The following is an 18,832-nucleotide window of genomic DNA, read 5'->3' on the forward strand; positions in this document are numbered from 1 at the left end:
TGGTAAAAAATTCTCTAGGCCGGCTTTTTGAATATTCAATTGAAATAGTCATCTAAAATAATACTCTTCTGAATAATCGAACAAAACTGTATATTCAATTGATGCATGTTTTTTGAGTCATAATATAATGACGTACATATATATATTAAACACCTAATTCCCACAAACTGATTTCCATATATTTAAAATGAATATAACTCACACCCAATGATGTCTCTATTTCTTTGCATATAAATGCGTGTCAGGTAAATACTAACAACTTGCAAGAGCAAACTTCAATAATTTGTTTATGAAGTTACATTTGAAAATTAAAAAATTATTGTTGAATTATTCTGAAAGTTTGAATTGAGCGTTGAGTACTTGAAAATGCTTGTTTGACTTGTACACAAGCATGCAATGTCCCTGTTGTACTGATCTCACTACGATTACACTGTTGCTGTGTATGTCTTTAATTCATGTTGTACTTTATATAATTGGATACTCACACATGCTTCTCTGGTATAACACTTCTCTACTGCTATGGCTCACGTGTGTGGCTCAGTATAAATCTGGGTCCGACAGTGCTGCACTGGTGAGTTCATCATGTTATGTGATTTCTTAAATAAATGGTTTGAATGTGGGAACAAGCTTGAACTGATTTTCATTGTCTTGGAGCCAACAGTGGCCTGTCCTGCAGGCAATAATACTGAACTCTGAAATTTTCCACGAGAGAGAGCAAACCACAAATGCTAATTTATTGGTAAGGTTACTTTCACATCATTTGCTTAGGTTTGGCTTATTGCTGAGATTGTGCTATCCATGTGTCAGAGATCTCTAGCACCTTGTGTCTGTACGATGGCAGGTTTAATAATACTTAACAAACATCTAATGTAGGTGTAAAGGATCAAGTTATTGTGACACAGATACTGAAAAAGGTTGATCAGGATGTTGTAGATGAAAAAGAGTGATTACAAAGAGATAACTGGAATATCATTAGAGTAAAGAAAAACAACATACTGGCATATTTATATATGAAGACATTTGAAGAATAAAGTATCAATGTATGAGAGGATGGAAATGTATGTAGATTGCTAATTAGAATAAATCATATAACTGGAGGACTGCAAATATGCTGATCATAACAATCCAACTGTCAGGAAATGTGATATCTGATACTCAAGGAAAATATCATTGATACCGGCTCTTGTACACTTTCAAAATTGAATGACTTTTCAGCCTTCCAAATTATCTATTTATCATTTTGTAAAAATCTTACAAGAAAGAGTGTCTGTAAATTGTTGATAATCAAAATTAGCTTTTAAGAGGTAGGATCAGAGTTAGCTGAGGATCCGGTGTGTGTTTATCGGAAAACTGCAGTGGTAAAGCATCATTCTTCCAATAAATAATAGGAAAATAAAGCAAACTTTGTTTCAAAGAAAAAATGATACACACCTTTACATCCCTCAGGATCAACAGCGCTCAGTCCAAAGTAACCAGGCTTGCATTGATCACATCTTGTTCCTTCAACATTTCTCTTACAAATACAACGGCCAGCAACTGTATTAAGAATTGGGTCTGAATGACTTTCACACAATCCATTACTCAAAGAGCCTTCAGGATCACAGGTACATGCTGTTGATTAGAGAATAGCAATAGTTATTATAGCAGAATATTTCTTCACAATGTCTGCTTGGAGCTACAATACTTCATCTTGGTTTTCAGCTTACAATGCACCCAACATTGTTTGTCCAAACCACAGAAGAAAAACCTGTGTATTTTTTTAAAAAAACACGGAGCTTTGGTGGGAACTTGCAATTCTTTAATTTCTAAGGGATATAATTTTGGTAGTGTTCATTGCAAAAAAAATATTAACCACTAACAACGCACCTGCAATAATAAGCCACTTGAGTCCTATCAATCTCAAGAAATTCAGGAATACACTTGTAATGCATGGAATTTACATTAGGAAATTCACAAAAGACTATTTTGACAGGTTTCTACAAGGCTTTGTGGAATGAAATAAAGCAATGGCTTGTTTCCCTCTGCTGTACATTCTTTGTACACTTTATAAATACTATTGAATCCTTTTATAATTGCAAACACCTGAATCCTTTTAATTTTATACATTTATTCAATTTTAAACTTAATATTTAAGTTATTTCATATTTTTAGCTCCCATTAGTTAATCCGGTAATGTAACACAAAAAGTAAACCTACACACACAGGTAGCTGGGTCAGAAAGTGATCTGCCAAGATCGTGATAGTAGAATGGCCTGCACTGCTCACAATGTTGCCCCATTGTATTGTGCTGACACTCTTCACAGACCCCACCACTGACCCTTCCACTGGCCAAGTACACTGCCATGTCAAAATGGCACCTTTCTGAGTGGCCATTGCAGTTACATCCTGGAACAGAAAATGAATTTAAAATTTTCATTGACTTTAATTAACATATTGCCTGTTCAAACAACTTTAAAAAAATGTTAACATCAGAGGAGTAAAACAAACTCTTTCTCTAAGCATTTTATACTGCTGTACAGTTCTCTTTAGAAGCTGCTGTTTGTAATCACATGCAGGTGCAGGTGTGACAAGTCCTACTACTTTTTTCCGTGTAATTAGCCGTAAACAATTTTTATCTCGAGGATTGCTGGCCAGGACAGAGGACGCAACTTCTCTTTTTGAATTATGTCATGGGATTTTTAACAGCCATCTGAACAGGGCCTCAGTTTAACATTTAATTCGAAAGAGCATAACTCTGATGATTAAACACTTTCCCAGCACTGCAATGGAGTGTCAGCCAAGAATATCAGCTCAAAATTCCATCCTGAGGCTTGATCCCACATCCTTCTGACTCAGAGGTGAGCGTGCCTCCAACTAAACCAGCCATAACACCAACAACAACAACAACAACAAGATTCCATTTATAAAGCGCCTTTCATGTCAGGAGGACGTCCCAAGGCGCTGCACAGTTGGGTCATGACCCGAGCAGGGGGGAAATGGTCAGGGTGAGGGGAGGGAAGGGAGGGAGCGAGGAGGGGGGAAATGGTCAGGGTGAGGGAAGGGAGGGAGCAAGGAGGGGGAAATGGTCAGGGTGAGGGGAGGGAAGGGAGGGAGCGAGGAGGGGGAAGAGAGTCGAGAGGGGAGCTGAAGGCACGGTCAAAGAGAACAACAACAAAATTACATTTGCATAGTGCTTTTCACGTTGGGAGGATGTCCCAAGGCGCTGGACAGACAGAGTTATGAACCCGAGCTGGGGGTCAGGGTGGGAGAGGTTGGAGGGCAGAGAGATTGAAAGCACAGTCGAAGAGGAGGGTCTTGAGGTGGGTCTTGAAGGTGGTGAAAGAGGGGACGAGATGGTGGGACTGTGGGATGGAGTTCCAGAGGGTGGGTGCAAAGTGGTGGAAAGCCCACCCACCGAGAGTGTGGTGAGCAAGCTGGGAGACATGGAGCAGGCCGTAGCCCCCTAAGCAGAGGGAGCGAACAGGGTGGTAGGGGGTTAGGAGGTCAGAGAGGTAGGGGGGAGCAAGGGCTTTGAAGATGAGAACCAGGATTTTGAACTGCTCTGTGTGATGGGAAGCCAGTGGAGTTGGGTGAGGATGGGGGTGATAGGGTCGCGGAGACTAGTGCGGGAGAGGACACAGGCTGCAGAGTTTTGGATGAACTGCAGCCTGTAGCGGGAGGAGTTGTGGAGGCCGACAAGCAGTGAATTTGCATAGTCGAGCCTTGATGTAATGAAGGTGTGTATGAGGGTTTCGTATGACATATTTATGTCATATTATGTCATATGTTTATGTATGAAGGTGTGTGAGACATGAATATGGGATATGGTTAGAAAATATGGGATATAGTGAAATAAAATCCAATATGGTGTTACAATGAGTGCTTACTTCTGCATTCATGTGCCTGGCCTCCTCCAGCTGGTTGCCAAGGAGAATCTTTGAACACATTCTTACATCGCTCGCAATTCACACCCTCAGTATTATGCTGACAAACACATTTCCCATGAACCTATGGAAACATTTTTAATGCAGATTGATTTGATTATTGAATTACTTCCTGTAACTTTTTTATTCAAAGATTAAGTGTCCCGTTAACAATTTGGTGTTAGAAAATACACTGTATTTTTTATATAAATATACGTCATATATACCATATGCAGAGAAATTCTGTTGTAACTCTGGGTTCATCTTGTGCATTACATCCGTCTTCACTACATGTATGTAATGTCGTGGGTTCACTTATATGAGTCTACGCTTATATTCTTGCACATGCAGGAAGTGATTTCACCGGCAACCTGACGACCCCAAAGTTTGTCATTTTTCATGAACGAAGCTGGTTTATCAGTGCAGAAATCAGGATTACCAAAGATTAACATTGGGTATGGCATGGGTCCAAACCCATGCTCAATTGAGGCACATTCTAACCAGATCACCCAGCATATATATGTATATATATATATATATATATATATATTTGTAGTGCTCATCTGTTATCCATTATTTCCTGATGTCTCTGCTTATATAATGAGTTTTTTTTACACAATGGGTGTTTGTCTACTTGTGTTGTAAACATATGTATGCACCTTATGGTGCATGATATGTGTAGTTACATGTTTTTGAACACTTTCAATTAATTTTTCACTTCAATATATTAAAAGAGTATTATAAAATTGAAGTTGAGGAATGTACTATTCCACACCTACATAAAGCATTCTACTCACCATCCCCTGCTGACTAAAGATGTCACCTCGTATGTTATTGACAGGAACACATTGGCTGGCATGTCCATTGCAAAAACAGCTCCCTCGAATAACCATTTCATACAAAGCGTAATAATATTTTTCTTCAGTCTGTCGTTTTCGCAAACGTATATCTCCGAGTGTGTGGAGTTGGGTGAAATTTATTCGAAGATTGGTAAAAGTTATAAGCTCTGATGGATACATATGAATGGAAGAAAATTTGTAGCTCTATTTCGTGCAATTAATAATTGTATAATGTCATAGTAATTCCACATTGTACAGCAGTAAAATGACCAAACTTCACAATGCAGTGCAAGTTTGGACCAGAAACCTGCTTATCTTCAGAAAAAAAATGTTAAAGGCTCAATTCTACTTACCACCCAATTAATGACATTCCACAACTGTGCATCTCGGTGTTTATAATTCTCAAGCATTTATTCTTCTTTAGCTAAAGGAATAGTTAATTGTAAGAAAAGTGGTTTTGCAAAGCACTCAGTCAGTTTTAAGTGCACCTCACACCTCCAAAAAATCATGCAGCATTTTCCTTTAATCGGAGAATCTTTTAATCAGTGTGGAAGTGTAGTAATTTCAAACTATACTGACCAATTTATAGCCAGATTTAAGAGTGATGGTCATTCAGCTGGCTCTGATACAGTGAAATGCCTGCTACCAAGGACTTTCCGAGAAAATGACTTTACTGTGTAGGCAAAAGTAGACATTTAATATTTTCTGAATTAGAAAGGCTATGAATCGAAAGCACTTTTGAATGCAATGCTATCAATGAATAAATTCTTCATACTACAGTTCCTTTTTTTTGGTCGTGTTTGCTCTCACCTCTCCTTCCACTCTCTCCTCGAGCCCCTCCATTCTGGTTTCCGCCCTGCCCACAGCATAGAGACGGCACTTGTCAAGGTCACAAATGACGTCCTCTCTCTTTAACCAGGGCTCCCTCTGCCTCCTCCTAGACCTCTCCGCTACATACATCATAGTCGACCATGCCATCCTCACCTACCGCCTCTCCTTCCTCATCCATCTTAGTGGGACCGCACTTGCCTGTTTCAAGTCCGACCAAATAAACCGTCTTCACTTTGCTTCTTCAAACGTTTTCTCCTCCCGCCTCCACCTAGTCACCTGTGGTGTACCCCAAGCCTCCATGCTTGGCCCTCTCCACTTCCTCATCTACATGTTGCCTCTTGGCAATGACATCCACAGACCCAGGGTAAACATCCACATGTATGCCGATGACACACAAATCTACTTCTGCAGCTGCGATTCCAGGTCCGCCGATGTTCTGTCGACTTACCTGGCAAACATCAGGACCCAGATGAGCTCAAATGTCATACAACTAAATGTCGATAAGACAAAAGCCATACTCCTCGACTCCCGTCAATGTCATCTGTCCTGTGGCTCTGACCTCAACCTCCCCGGTCTATCCCTCAAACTCACCGAACCAGTGCACAACATAGGGGTCAGGATTGACTCATAGCTGTCATTCTTTACCCATATCTGGTCTCTGACCAGAAACGCCTTGCTCTACCTCTGCCACATTGCCTGCCTCCAACCATATCTTAACCCAGATGCAGCTGAAACACTCATCCATGCATTTGTCACCTCCCGCTTCGATTATTCAATTGCCCTCTTCACCGGTCTCCCCAGCTCCACCATACACTATCTTGCAACAGAGGTGCTATACAAATGCAAGTTGTTGTTTTTGGTCAGCCAGGTGTCTGGTGCATGCAGAAATCCATCGCCATACTTAAGAGTATTCAAAGTAGACTGAGAATTCCATATATGGCGGATTACCCAGCTGATCAAAAAATAATATTCATTGAGTATTTATTTATACAGCATTTTATGTGATAAAATATTAAGAATGAAACGTAGACTACATTGGATGCTTTCAATTGTTCTTTCTTCATGTGAGAGGTGTTTGTAATAAATTAATTCCTTTAACCCTTGTAAAATGATGATCTGTTAAGTTTAGGGGGAAAATTAAAGTGGAATCATTGATTCAGGATACAATACAAATTTACATTTACATAGTGCCTTTCATGGCAGGATATGAAGGCACTTAACAAAACTGGCTTGGCACCCTAGCTCTGGGTGGAAGCCAAGGAGGATGGAAAGGGGAAAGATGACCAAAATTGTGGTAAAAGAGATAACAACAACAACAACAACAAGATTACATTTGTGTAGCGCCTTTCATGTCGGGAGGACATCCCAAGGCACTGGACAATGTACAACGTTTCAGACCCGAGCTGGGGTCAGGGAGGGAGAAGGGAGGGGAGGGGAAGGGGGCGTGATTGATGGTTGAAGAGGAGGATTTTGAGATGGGACTTGAAGGAGGCTAAGGAGGGGGCGAGGCAAAGTGATTGGGAGATGTAATTCCAGAGGTTGGGGGCAGAATGGCTGAAGGCTCTCCCGCCGATGGTGGGGCGGGTGGGTCGGGGGACATGGAGCAGGCTGGAGCCTTGAGATAGATCCTTTAGATAGATCCTGAATGAGATAAGGGAGGGAGGAGTCGGAGGGACTCCATGATAGAGTTAAAGAGAATGGGGATCTAAAGAGAAACTGTTTGCAGATGGTAGAGCAGGTAGAGGGCACATGAAGCAGGTTGGGTTGGTTGGACTTGAGGGAGTCGCTGAGGTAGGGTAGGGTGAAACCATGGAGTAATTTAAAGTTGAAAATGGGGGTCTACACCAATATACTATACTGCAAATACATACCCTGTATCTGAGGACTGTGTGGATTGTAGATTTGGAAATTTGGATCCAGTGCTTTTAGAACAACCTGCAATCAAATATTTTAAATAAAATATTATTTGTTCTAATACATACAATCTAAATTCCTAACTATGCCATCATATTTATAATATTTCTAATAGCTTAAACATTAAATCTAAGATACTTGGGCCAAATAATTCAGGTTCAGTAAGAGGCTGGACTACATGTATATAGGAATGCTGTTGACTGTGTACTGTTTCTCAGCTCTTGAACAGGTTGGTAGGAAGGGTGGTTGAAGCCAGGACACTGCAGCTTGATGCAGTGATGGATGGTAGTAGGGTTGCTATTCCAAAGGGATGAGATCCCAGGCTTGAAGGGCCTTCCTTATCCAAACTATTGTAATCAGAATTTTGCTTTGTTTTATTTATTGCCAGACCTCAGCTGGGATTTGTGGGGGCACCACTGGTGTCATTAAACATTGAGTAAAAGCTGGTGACTCTGGGATATTTTATACTGACATACATGACCTTCCTTGAATGCAAACTGCATTTGTACATTCAGGGAATTAAATCCCTGTCGGCTGATATAAACTGGTGGATTTACAATAACCAATGACTTGACTGTTTGACACAAAAGTCAAAAACCCAAGTGAGAACCTATAACAAACAGATTAACTGTGAATGGAACACCATGGTACCTGCCTGCTAAACTTTGTTAGCCATGGACTTGACCATAAGTGAAGAATATCTAAAGTTGTACCTCTCCATCTGTGGATGGTTCAAGATCTGAGTACTTTGAGTCACATATTACATCATCCACTTTCTGTGCAGGCCCAGTGGGAACAGTTGGGAAGGAATCTCCACAGTCAAATGAAAAATATCGAAATACTTTCCACGTGTGACCATAATCCGAGGATCTCTCAACCAGCATTGCTGCAGGGCGGAATGTCTGGGGAAAAAAAATCTGATAAGAATATTCCTCTTGAGGACAATGTAAGTTGATCAGTATTGTTTTGAGGATATAACAATGGACGGGGAGTAGAGATCAGCACAGCCCTGATTTTGATTGTGCCCCAAGCTGAATCGTGAATATTAATCTAAAACAATGTGCTAGACATGTCAAAATGGGATCAGTTCTTGTTTGCACACATAATCTTAAAGAATCAACCATAAATATGAAAACAATTATAAATTATCTGCAAATAATTTTTATTGAAAACTGCACTGAAGGCTGTGTTCACTCCTCAAATGAATAAGGATATTCCTCCTATAGAGTATACACCGAAACTGCTGTGTTGGCTTTTAGACAGATTTCACCCATGCAAAGGAGCTTGGCCAGAAAACAGAATTATCTTGATTTGCATACTGTGGATCAGGCAAGTCCATCATTGTCAGCCTCACCTCTGCCAGAGTAGAATCAATTGAGTAGCTACCTATTTATTTATCTTTCTCTTTTTAGTATGCTTGTTGTTCTGGAGTTCACATGTCTTAGAAATGTTTTAGTTAATCAGATTGTCAAAATTGTAGTGCTTAAACATGGACTGTTTAATTTATCACATTGAACACCCATGATTATAACATGATTATAAGCTATTGTAACATATGTCAGAGGAATTTCACGTTACATCAAATGCAAGGATTATTATTATTATTATTATTAATTTAACTAGAAAACAACAGAAATGTTTTACATTTGAGAAATACATGGACTGAGCTGTCCTTTCTCCCTCACATCCGCACCACAACTGGCACCGCCTTCCATCACCTCCGGAACATCGTCAGACTACGGCACTACCTCACCCCTCACGCTGCTGAAACTCTGGTCCACGCCTTTGTCACCTCAAGGCTGGACTATGGGAACTCTCTCCTCGCCGGCCTTCCCGGCACCTCCCTCCACAAGCTGCAGGTCATTCAGAACTCTGCAGCTCGTGTACTGTCCCGCACCAGGCTTCGGGACCACATCACTCCCACCCTCGCTCGCCTCCACTGGCTCCCCATCCCCCAGAGGATTGATTTCAAGATCCTCATCCTCACCTATAAGGCCATCCACGGCCTCGCTCCCTCCTACCTCTCTGACCTACTATCCCCCTACCTACCTGCCCGTACCCTCCGTTCCTCTGGCTCTGGTCTGCTCCACATCCCCCGCCCCAATCGCCCTACCATCGGTGGTCGGGCCTTCAGCCTCTCAGCCCCGAGGCTCTGGAACTCCATCCCCCAGTGCCTTCGCCGCCTCCTCCCTTTCCTCCTTCAAGGCCGGTCTCAAAACCTTTCTCTTTGACCGAGCCTTCAGCTCCCCTCTCGACTCTCTTCCCCCTCCTCGCTCCCTCCCTTCCCTCCCCTCACCCTGACCATTTCCCCCCTCCTTGCTCCCTCCCTTCCCTCCCCTCACCCTGACCATTTCCCCCCTGCTCGGGTCCTGACCCAACTGTGCAGCGCCTTGGGACGTCCTCCTGACGTGAAAGGCGCTTTATAAATGGAATCTTGTTGTTGTTGTAAAATAAATCCACCCTATGGTGTGCAGTACTTTACGTAGAGGGTGGTTAGTATATTTGGTTTGGTGTTTATGTGAAAAAAAAGACTTTGTATCTTACACCGCCTTGTATCTAGATAGATATTTGGGAAGGACAATTTGCAGGGCTATGGGGAGAGAGTGGGGAAGTGGGACTAATTTAGACAGCTCTTTCTAAGAGCCGGCACCTACACGATGGGCTGAATGGCCTCCTTCTGTGTTGTATAATTCTATGATTCTATGATCACAATGGCAGATAGCATATTACAAGCATAAAACAATGTGCAAACCGCATAACAAACAGCAACATCAGCAAACATTCAATATATTTTGAACTGAAGAAGTGCCAATATTACAGTTCAATATGGTACATTATTTTTTACTCTGTTGCAGGATATGGCCATTTTGACTGGCATCATGCTGGCATTTTACTACTCCCGATTGCCTTGAGAAAGTGGTTGTCAGTCTCTTTAAACAGCTGCCTTTTCACAGCAATTACAAGATCTGAGTGTGTTTTAGATGAGCATTTTGAGACTCAACCATATCATATGGGACTGGAGTCACATGGAGGCTAGGTAAGGATTGCAAATTTCTTTTCCCTGAAGTACATAAATGCATCACTTCGGTTTTGCTATTTTTCAATGTTGGCTCAAATAACCAGTTTCTCAAATCATTACACAACTGCTATGACCTCTGGGTTACCGAGTCAGTACCATTCCTACTGTGTTTCTCATCATTTTGATTTTTATAATCTGAATAATATAAATTTCCTTCAATTCTGAAATGTCAGTCGCTAATCAGACAATGGGTTTGTAAACCAGTTGCTGTGCCTAAATTAAAGGGGTTTCTTACTTGGAGAAATCACTGTAGAAATCACGATGAGCACATGGTGTCAAGATCAGTAACTTTACCAACCGGTGAATTTTTCCATTCAATGAGTCAAAATAAACAAGACTTAACACAATAGTATTTGAAAGACTAATTGCTATTTTTCAGTGGATTATAACTTTATTCATCAAGACTTTAAATTGTTACCTTGAAGGAAAGAATAAGGTGGCTGAATTGAAAAAGTGCATCCAAGTCCAACTGAATGCTGACTTTATTCATACCTACAACAACAAAGAAATTCATGTGTTTGAAAAGTATTCTGCGAGATGAGTTTGGTACAATACCATTGGTAGCAGCTCACAACACACAAGCTTGAACTCTTGAAACATGACTCCAAATTCCTCTATTGCATATTGGCTTGTTAATGAGAAAGATTTGCTAGTTTTAATAAACTGTTCAAATTTAGAGTGTAAAATATCTGTAGTAATAGTAAAGGTGGGGCCAATTAAGGACCAAGGGGGAAATCTTATTGTGGAGGCAGAGGGCATGGCTGATGTGCTGAATGAATACTTTGCATCTATCTTCACAAAAGAAGTAGATGCACCAAATGCTGCAGTATTGGAGGAGAGCGTAGAGTGAAATGGATAGGATAAGTATAAACAGAGAGGAAGTACTGAAAAGGTTGACTGCACTGAAGGAAGATAAGTCGCCCGGTCCGGACGGGATGCAGCCAAGTTTACTATGGGAGGCACGGGTACAAATAGCGGAAGCTTTGGCTACAATTTTTCAATCTTCGTTGGACACAGGAGTGGTGCCAGAGGACTGGAGAGTGGCCAATGTGACTCCCCTGTACAAAAAGGGACAGAAGGACAAACCTGGGAACTACAGGCCAGTCAGCCTGACATCAGTAGTGGGGAAATTCCTGGAGACTATAATCCGGGACAGAATAAATCTTCATTTAGAAGAATATGGATTAATTAGGGACAGCCAACATGGATTTGTTGAAGGCAAATCTTGTCTAACAAATCTAATAGAATTTTCGATGAGGTAACGGAGAGGGTGGATAAAGGTAGTGCAGTTGATGTAGTTTATATGGACTTTCAAAAGGCATTTGACAAGGTGCCACATGAAAGAGTTGTAAGAAAGATAGAAGCTCATGGTATAAAAGGGACAGTGGCAGTATGGATCCAGAACTGGTTGGGAGACAGAAAGCAGAGAGTTGTGGTGAACGTCTGCTTTTCTGACTGAAGGGAAGTGTACAGTGGTGTCCCCCAGGGATCGGTATTAGGACCACTGCTCTTCTTAATATATATAAATGATGTGGACTTGGGTATAGCAAGTACCATTTCCAAGTTTGTGGACGACACAAAGTTAGGTAGGGTATTAAACAGTGAGAAGGATAGCAGCCAACTGCAGGAAGACATAGACAGAGTGGTAAAATGGGCAGACACATGGCAGATGAATTTCAATGTGGAGAAATACGAGATAATGCATTTTGGTAGAAAGAATGAGGGGAGGCAATATAATACAATACTAGATAATACAATCGTAAGGGGGATAAAAGAACAGAGAGACCTGGGGGTTCAGGTAAATGAATCCTTGAAGGTGGCAGGAAAGCTGTCAAAAGGGCATATGGGATACTAGGCTTTATAAATAGGGGCATAGAGTACAAGAGTCAGGAGGTTATGATTAACCCATATAAAACACTGGTTAGGCCTCAGTTAGAATACTGCGTCCAGTTCTGGGCACCACACTACAGGAAGGATGTTAAGGCATTGGAAAGGGTGCAGAGGAAATTTACGAGGATGGTACCAGGAATGAGGGACCTTCATTATGAGGAAAGGCTAGTGAGGTTAGCATTATTCTCATTGGAGCAGAGAAGGTTACGAGGAAACCTAATAGAGGTCTTCAAAATCATGAGGCGATTTGATAGGTTAGAAAGGGAAAAACTGTTTCCACTGGTGGGTGTGTTGGTGACTCGAGGTCACAGATTCAAAATAGTCTCCAAAAGAATCAGAGGGGAGGTGAGAAGAAATGTTTTCATGCAGCGAGTTGTTCGAATCCGGAACGCATTGCCTGAAAGGGTGGTGGAGGCCGATTCAATAACTACTTTAAAAAACACTGTGGATGGGTATTTGAGGAGGATGGGTTTAGAGGATTGTGGGGAAAGGGCTGGGGAGTGGGATTGACATTAATTGCTCTATTCAAAGAGCCGGCACAAACTCGATGGGCCGAATGGCCCGATTCTATGATTCTGTGAATATGTAAAAAAGTTCTTAATGGCTGGGAGACCGTCCACTACATAGAATCAGGAGAGATGGCATAGGAGTGAGGAGGGATAAGAGGGCTAATCGATTAGAAGGAATGAGTGACTGGAACCTGGAATGTTTGTAGGGAGGAGAGGTTGAATTTAGGGTTGTTTGGGGATGTGGGAAAACAGGGCTTAATATTGGGATTGGTCTAAACACATGGAGACTAGGTGCAAACTAAATATTTAAAATCTATCGTCCACAGAAATAATCAGTAAAATAATAGGAAATTACCAGAAAGTTCTGTTCTATAATGGATAGAAGTTTTAGTTTAGCAGTATTCTTTTAAACAATGAAGGCATGTGTTGCAATATTGTGCTTTAAATGGCAGAGTTTAGCATTCTATTAGCTAATACTGTAGTTGGGAACAAAGGAAAACCTAATCAGGAGGTGGCCATTCAACAAACTGTTACACCAATTTATTAGATTTTGGCAGATATTTTAATCAAATTCCCCTTTTGTCATACCCTTTAAAATTTATACTTCTCAAGTATCTATCCAGAGCTCGTTTAAACATTCCTATTGACAGCTTTCTGGGGCAAAACTTGTTGTTATAGCACCCTTCATGCAAGATAGTGTCTCGGACCACTTCACAAGCCACTATGTGAAGGAATGCTTCCTGACTCTATTTCTAATGGGTTTTGTTCTGATTTAAAGGCTACGTCCCCCTGTCATTCAGCATCTGTGCTGCTTTCCCCCTGAACGTACCATTTGCTGATTGCCACCATTTCTTCTTCCGGTCAGGTGCAAAAGCTGTGATGACATTTTCAATCAAATGGCTGTAGGTGGAGCTGATGGGATTGTAAGGCAACCTTGAATCACAAATGAAGCACTTCTGTTCATCCTGTTTTTTTTTGAGAAAGAGGAGTCATTCCTCAGCTTTTCACAAGTTTTGGATAAACTAACATGACATTAGAGGTATTAACATTGCATTTCATAATGTGCAGAATTTGGCAAATTGTTGAATCCAGTTTTAATTTTGAAGCCCACTTGCTTAAAAGAACTTATAGATTGGCTGCCCATGTTTCGCCCACAAAATATACAATCAATCCACTTTGCAGTATATTCAGTGAAGTGCTTTGAGACATCTCGAAAATGTGAGAAGGCTCTATATCAAATGCAAGAATTATTTTTATTATTATAAACAGGTTCAAAGATAAAGCCTGTATTTATAAATTTGTCAAATTCAGGTTGCTGTGAAATGTTATGTTGATGGAGCAAATCTAGAACCACATGGAATTTCGATTTACATTTTGCTACAGTTTCAGTCATCTTAGAGGTAAGCAATGTAAATTTCATTCTTTAAATATCTATGAAATCCTCAAAATGAAATATGTTGAAATCTTAATATTGCACCTAAAAATTATTAAATCTTACCATTTAAACTACAATTTATTTTGTTGGTAAACTTCAAGAGAGAAAAATAAATTTTTCTCTAGACTCAGATTTAAATTATTTTCTTAACATTTTAGAGTGTATTAATTATGGACTTTTTTAATTTCAGTCTTAATTTTGAAGCTAGTTTTTGTAGGATATTAACATGCGCAAATTTTGCACAATTGTTCAAAACAGAACCTACAGAAAATGGGCTTTAAAAATGAAGACTAAAATAATGACTTATTCAGAATTTGCGCCATCTTTTTGGGGAATGTTACAGGAAAAAGCTATAACCCAAGACCTGAAAAATTCATTGCGCTGGATGGTTTGGCAATTAGTCAATTACTATATTGCAAGACTAACCACAAAGACAATGTTCCTAGCAATTATCACTGGATCAGTTCATTACGAATACCTAAGGTGATTGTGAAATATTAAGTTTCTTGTATTCATAAAATATATAAATAAAATAATAATTTAGTCACTCATGACTGTTTGTGGGACATTGCTTTTCGCAATTGGCTGCCGTGTTTCACCCACAAATATACAGTCAATTCACTTTACAGTATATTCTGTGCTTTGAGAAGTCTAGAAGTCGTGAAAAGCCCTATATCAAATGCAAGGATACATTATATTCCGTGAAATCTGTGCAGGGTGCTTGCAACATTTTGTGAATACCAGATAAATTGAATAGTTTCCTAAATAAAACTTTCGGGGTTGACTGCTGAATAATTCTTTTTGTGAAAGTTTTGGAGAAATTTACCTACTGACTATCAGAAAGAGCTTCATTACTTATATTATTGTAAGATTATGCTTCCCATAATACTGGTGTAATATGGAGATTATTGTCATATTGCTGGTAACTGGAACACTAACATGCTATTTATTTAATAACAAAATATTTATTTATTAAATATTTATTTAATAACAAAATATTCCAATTTTGCTTTGCAACAGTTGGTAAGAATTTTCATATACCGATGTAAATTTATCACAAATCTGTGCTTGTGAACTGAATACTGTTTGACTGAATAACAACAATTACATTGATATTATACATTCCGACTTGTCAGAAGGATCACAAAGCTGACTGGAAACCCAAGATGGAGGGGTAAGCTGAGGAGGGAAGGGGAATGAGCTATGAGCAACGATTAGACAAGCTAGAGCTCTTTAGACTTGAGAGATGAAAGGGGACCTTACAGAGATGTACAATATTTTAATTGGGTCAAAGGAGTAACCCCAGAATAATACTATAGGATGCACCAAGACGGTAGAACAAGAGGACATGCTCTTGAGTTGCAAAGAGCAACTTCAGGACAGATACCAAGAAGTTTTTCTTTACCCAGGGGGTAATTAATGACTGGAGCGATTTCCCACGAAGGGTGGTTCAGGTCAAGATGTTGAAATCTTTATAAAAAAAGAGCTTGATGTGGTGATGGGAGGATGGTATGGTGGGTATTCTGGAAAGGTGAGATCAGGTGGGTCAAAGGGCATTCTTCATCTGAACTATATGCGTGATCATGTAATAATAAGCAAACATGAACAATCATGCATAAATGTGCATAAATAATGAAACCTTTCTGTTATGTCTATTGTACAAATGTCTTTCATATTAGTTTAAACATGTACTGAAGAATTTGTTACTTAGCCTTTCTGTCAACCTTTACCATTAATAGTAGGCTATAGAGACTTGTTTTTGAAATATATTCACAAATCCTTTATTTCTTGAAATGCCATGTAATTTTCTAAAAGTACGAAAAACTCTGACTCTTACAACAACAGTTGGCATTTATATAGGGCCCTCCACGCAGGATAGCATATCAGAGCGCTTAACAGTTGTGGAGCCTGACTCTGAGCCGGGGTGCATATCAGAGCGCTTAACAGTTGTGGAGCCTGACTCTGAGCCGGGGTGTGGGGGAGGTGGCTGTAAGCACATTCGAAGAGGAAGGTTTTCAGGCGGGACTTGAAAAAGGGGAGAGAAGGGCAAGGCAGAGGGATTGAGGGTAAGTGTTCAGAGTTTCAGGGTGTAGTGGCTGAAAGTGCGACCTCTGATGGTAGGGCGGAGTGTGCGAGGGACGAGCAGGAGGCCGGTGGCAGTTAAGTGGAGATGTTAGGTAATGGATTGGGTAGTGAGGAGATCGGAGAAGTAGGGAGATGCTAGGGAGTGAAGGGATTTGAACACGAGTGTGAGGATCTTGAAGTCAATCTGTTCAGTGATGGGGAGCCAGTGGAGCCTGGCCAGAACTGGTGAGATGTGGGGACAGAGTTTGATCCAGGTCAGTATGTGAGCGGCAGAGTTCTGAATAAACTGGATACTTATTGATATTTAACATTTTTATGCTCTATAACGTGTCATAGCTTGCCTGATAATGACCCATCTCAACAGCACTACAGATGCCTATTGACTTGAACTATTTAGCAGTACAGATGCCTTTCTATCATAACATGTTCTATCATGTATATAGCATAAGAGGAATTTAGGGAGAAAATTGGAGGACTTTGAACATGCATAAATACCTTCTGCTTTGGTAACATGCAAAATAGGGATTGTTGAAGAATGGTTGGCATTTTCTCCATGCTTTTATAATAACTTGCAATAGTGTTCAGAAATCAGCCTAGAATTTAGGCAGTAGTGGCATAAGGATTCAATAAGTTCTATTAAAATGAAGAGCTTAAGAAAATACACTTTTTGTGATCTGTAAGGAATAGCATATATTTTGTATGTTTTGCTTGTGCTAAATATTTTCGAGAAGCTTTTACTGACCTGTAAATGTCCAATGATGCAGTATTGTTCAGGTCCATTCATACCACAGGTTGAAGAAGCAGATAACTTATTGCTTCGACCCACAAGTAAGTCTCCAAGAGGAGGGTAACAGGGACCGGTGTTGCAGTCATCTTGAGCATGTGCAAAGTTTATCAGGACTGCAGAACATACAAGACATATTAGAATAAAAGAAGTGTAACATCCTTGTAATTATTCTTGATCGTTTAGTGACGAGCACATTGAGGGGAAGTTGGAACAATGAGTCAAACACTATCACTTTAAGTTTTATCTGAGTTTGAATCTTGAAATGAAATGCTTCTCTGGTGGCTGTGAGGGTCCAAAGAGAAATGAGATAGGGCAGTGTCAACTCTGTTCCTAGTTATAGCGAGGGAGAGCCCATCATTTTTTTTTAATAGCTGGATTAAGAATAAAAATGACTGTAAAGCGAATGGAAAATTCATATCTTTGCAGCAGGTTGTTGCATTACATTTGAAATAACCATTCTGCAGTTAACCTGTGTTTACCTGACCTCATACCTTGATGCTCTTGATGCTCTTTATCTTGATGCTTATAACTGACAACCAATGTTTAAAGTTTCATTCCCCAGGAGAGACATTTCTTACTTGAATAAGCACCAGAAACATCCATTTAGAAATATTGAGAAGCATCAAAATCCTCATTATTGAGGAACAATACAGCAAGGCCCAATTAATTACTAAATTCTTATTATTGAGAGACACTACAGCAAGGCCCAATTACAAGCAAACATACCTTGGAATGTCCTCCCGACGTGAAAGGGGCTATACAAATGTAATTTTATTGTTATTGTTACGTCATCTTAAGTCATAGAATCACCTAACCTAAATTGTACATGAACCCATGTCCCATTCATTTTCCTACCAAAAATCACTTAGAATTCTTTGCAATAGTGTATTTTAGTGGTCAGATAAACGACTAAGTCATGGCGGTTTCTTAGTCCCAAATAATTCTAAATCCTATGCAAACCATCTCCGAATTCATATCGCCGCATCTAAACTTATCAGCCACATTGAAGTGCTGCTTATGAAACTAATGCAGCAAACAAGGTCTTGACTTGTCACTGCATTGCACTTACCTGCTGCTTAAGTGGTCTGGAACGCTACCCTGCATGAGGGGTGTTATATAAATGCAAGTTTGTTTTTGTTGATGAAGTACTGCATGCAAACTTCGCGCTGCCTTCGAACAAGTGCGCAAAGCGAGCTCTTGTCCCGTTATGTCACAAAAGAGATTCTTAACTTGTGTAAGTGGTATTAATTCAGCTGATACGATTTATGTGATTTTGCCTGTACCTCATAATTCATATTAAGTCATATTAAATGTTATGGTCACGAATAATACAACTTATGCAAGCTTACTTGTAATTACCAACCTAGTTAAATGAATAGATATTTATTTATTTAATTTATTTGTGTGCAATTTTGTTTCAGAATAAAAGATGGCTGGAAAGCTACAGGCTTGTTGATAGTATGTGTCAGCCATAATTTGGGCTGGTTGTGATTGAGGCTCCCTTCCTGTATGTAACATTGCTTCATAAATGAAATCTCTTAAAATACATCAGATATACCTA

At 40.0% G+C, this 18,832-nt stretch overlaps 1 protein-coding gene across 1 annotated transcript in view; it reads right to left on the minus strand.

The window, feature by feature from the left end:
- lamb4 (laminin, beta 4) overlaps positions 1-17,874 on the minus strand; it is a 69,689-nt gene extending 51,815 nt beyond the window's left edge. Inside the window, exons 1-10 of the mRNA XM_042335441.1 lie at positions 17,850-17,874; positions 17,227-17,384; positions 13,794-13,929; positions 10,984-11,057; positions 8,200-8,388; positions 7,444-7,507; positions 4,700-4,908; positions 3,867-3,987; positions 2,197-2,385; positions 1,432-1,611 (exon numbers count right to left, since the gene is read on the minus strand). Of these exons, the coding sequence (XP_042191375.1) occupies positions 1,432-1,611; positions 2,197-2,385; positions 3,867-3,987; positions 4,700-4,908; positions 7,444-7,507; positions 8,200-8,388; positions 10,984-11,057; positions 13,794-13,929; positions 17,227-17,384; positions 17,850-17,874 (1,345 nt within the window). The remainder of the gene's footprint in view (positions 1-1,431; positions 1,612-2,196; positions 2,386-3,866; positions 3,988-4,699; positions 4,909-7,443; positions 7,508-8,199; positions 8,389-10,983; positions 11,058-13,793; positions 13,930-17,226; positions 17,385-17,849) is intronic.
- Positions 17,875-18,832: the final 958 nt, after the last annotated feature.

Source organism: Callorhinchus milii, unplaced genomic scaffold, assembly GCF_018977255.1.
Source record: "Callorhinchus milii isolate IMCB2004 unplaced genomic scaffold, IMCB_Cmil_1.0 Scaffold5, whole genome shotgun sequence".
Taxonomy (NCBI): domain Eukaryota; kingdom Metazoa; phylum Chordata; class Chondrichthyes; order Chimaeriformes; family Callorhinchidae; genus Callorhinchus; species Callorhinchus milii.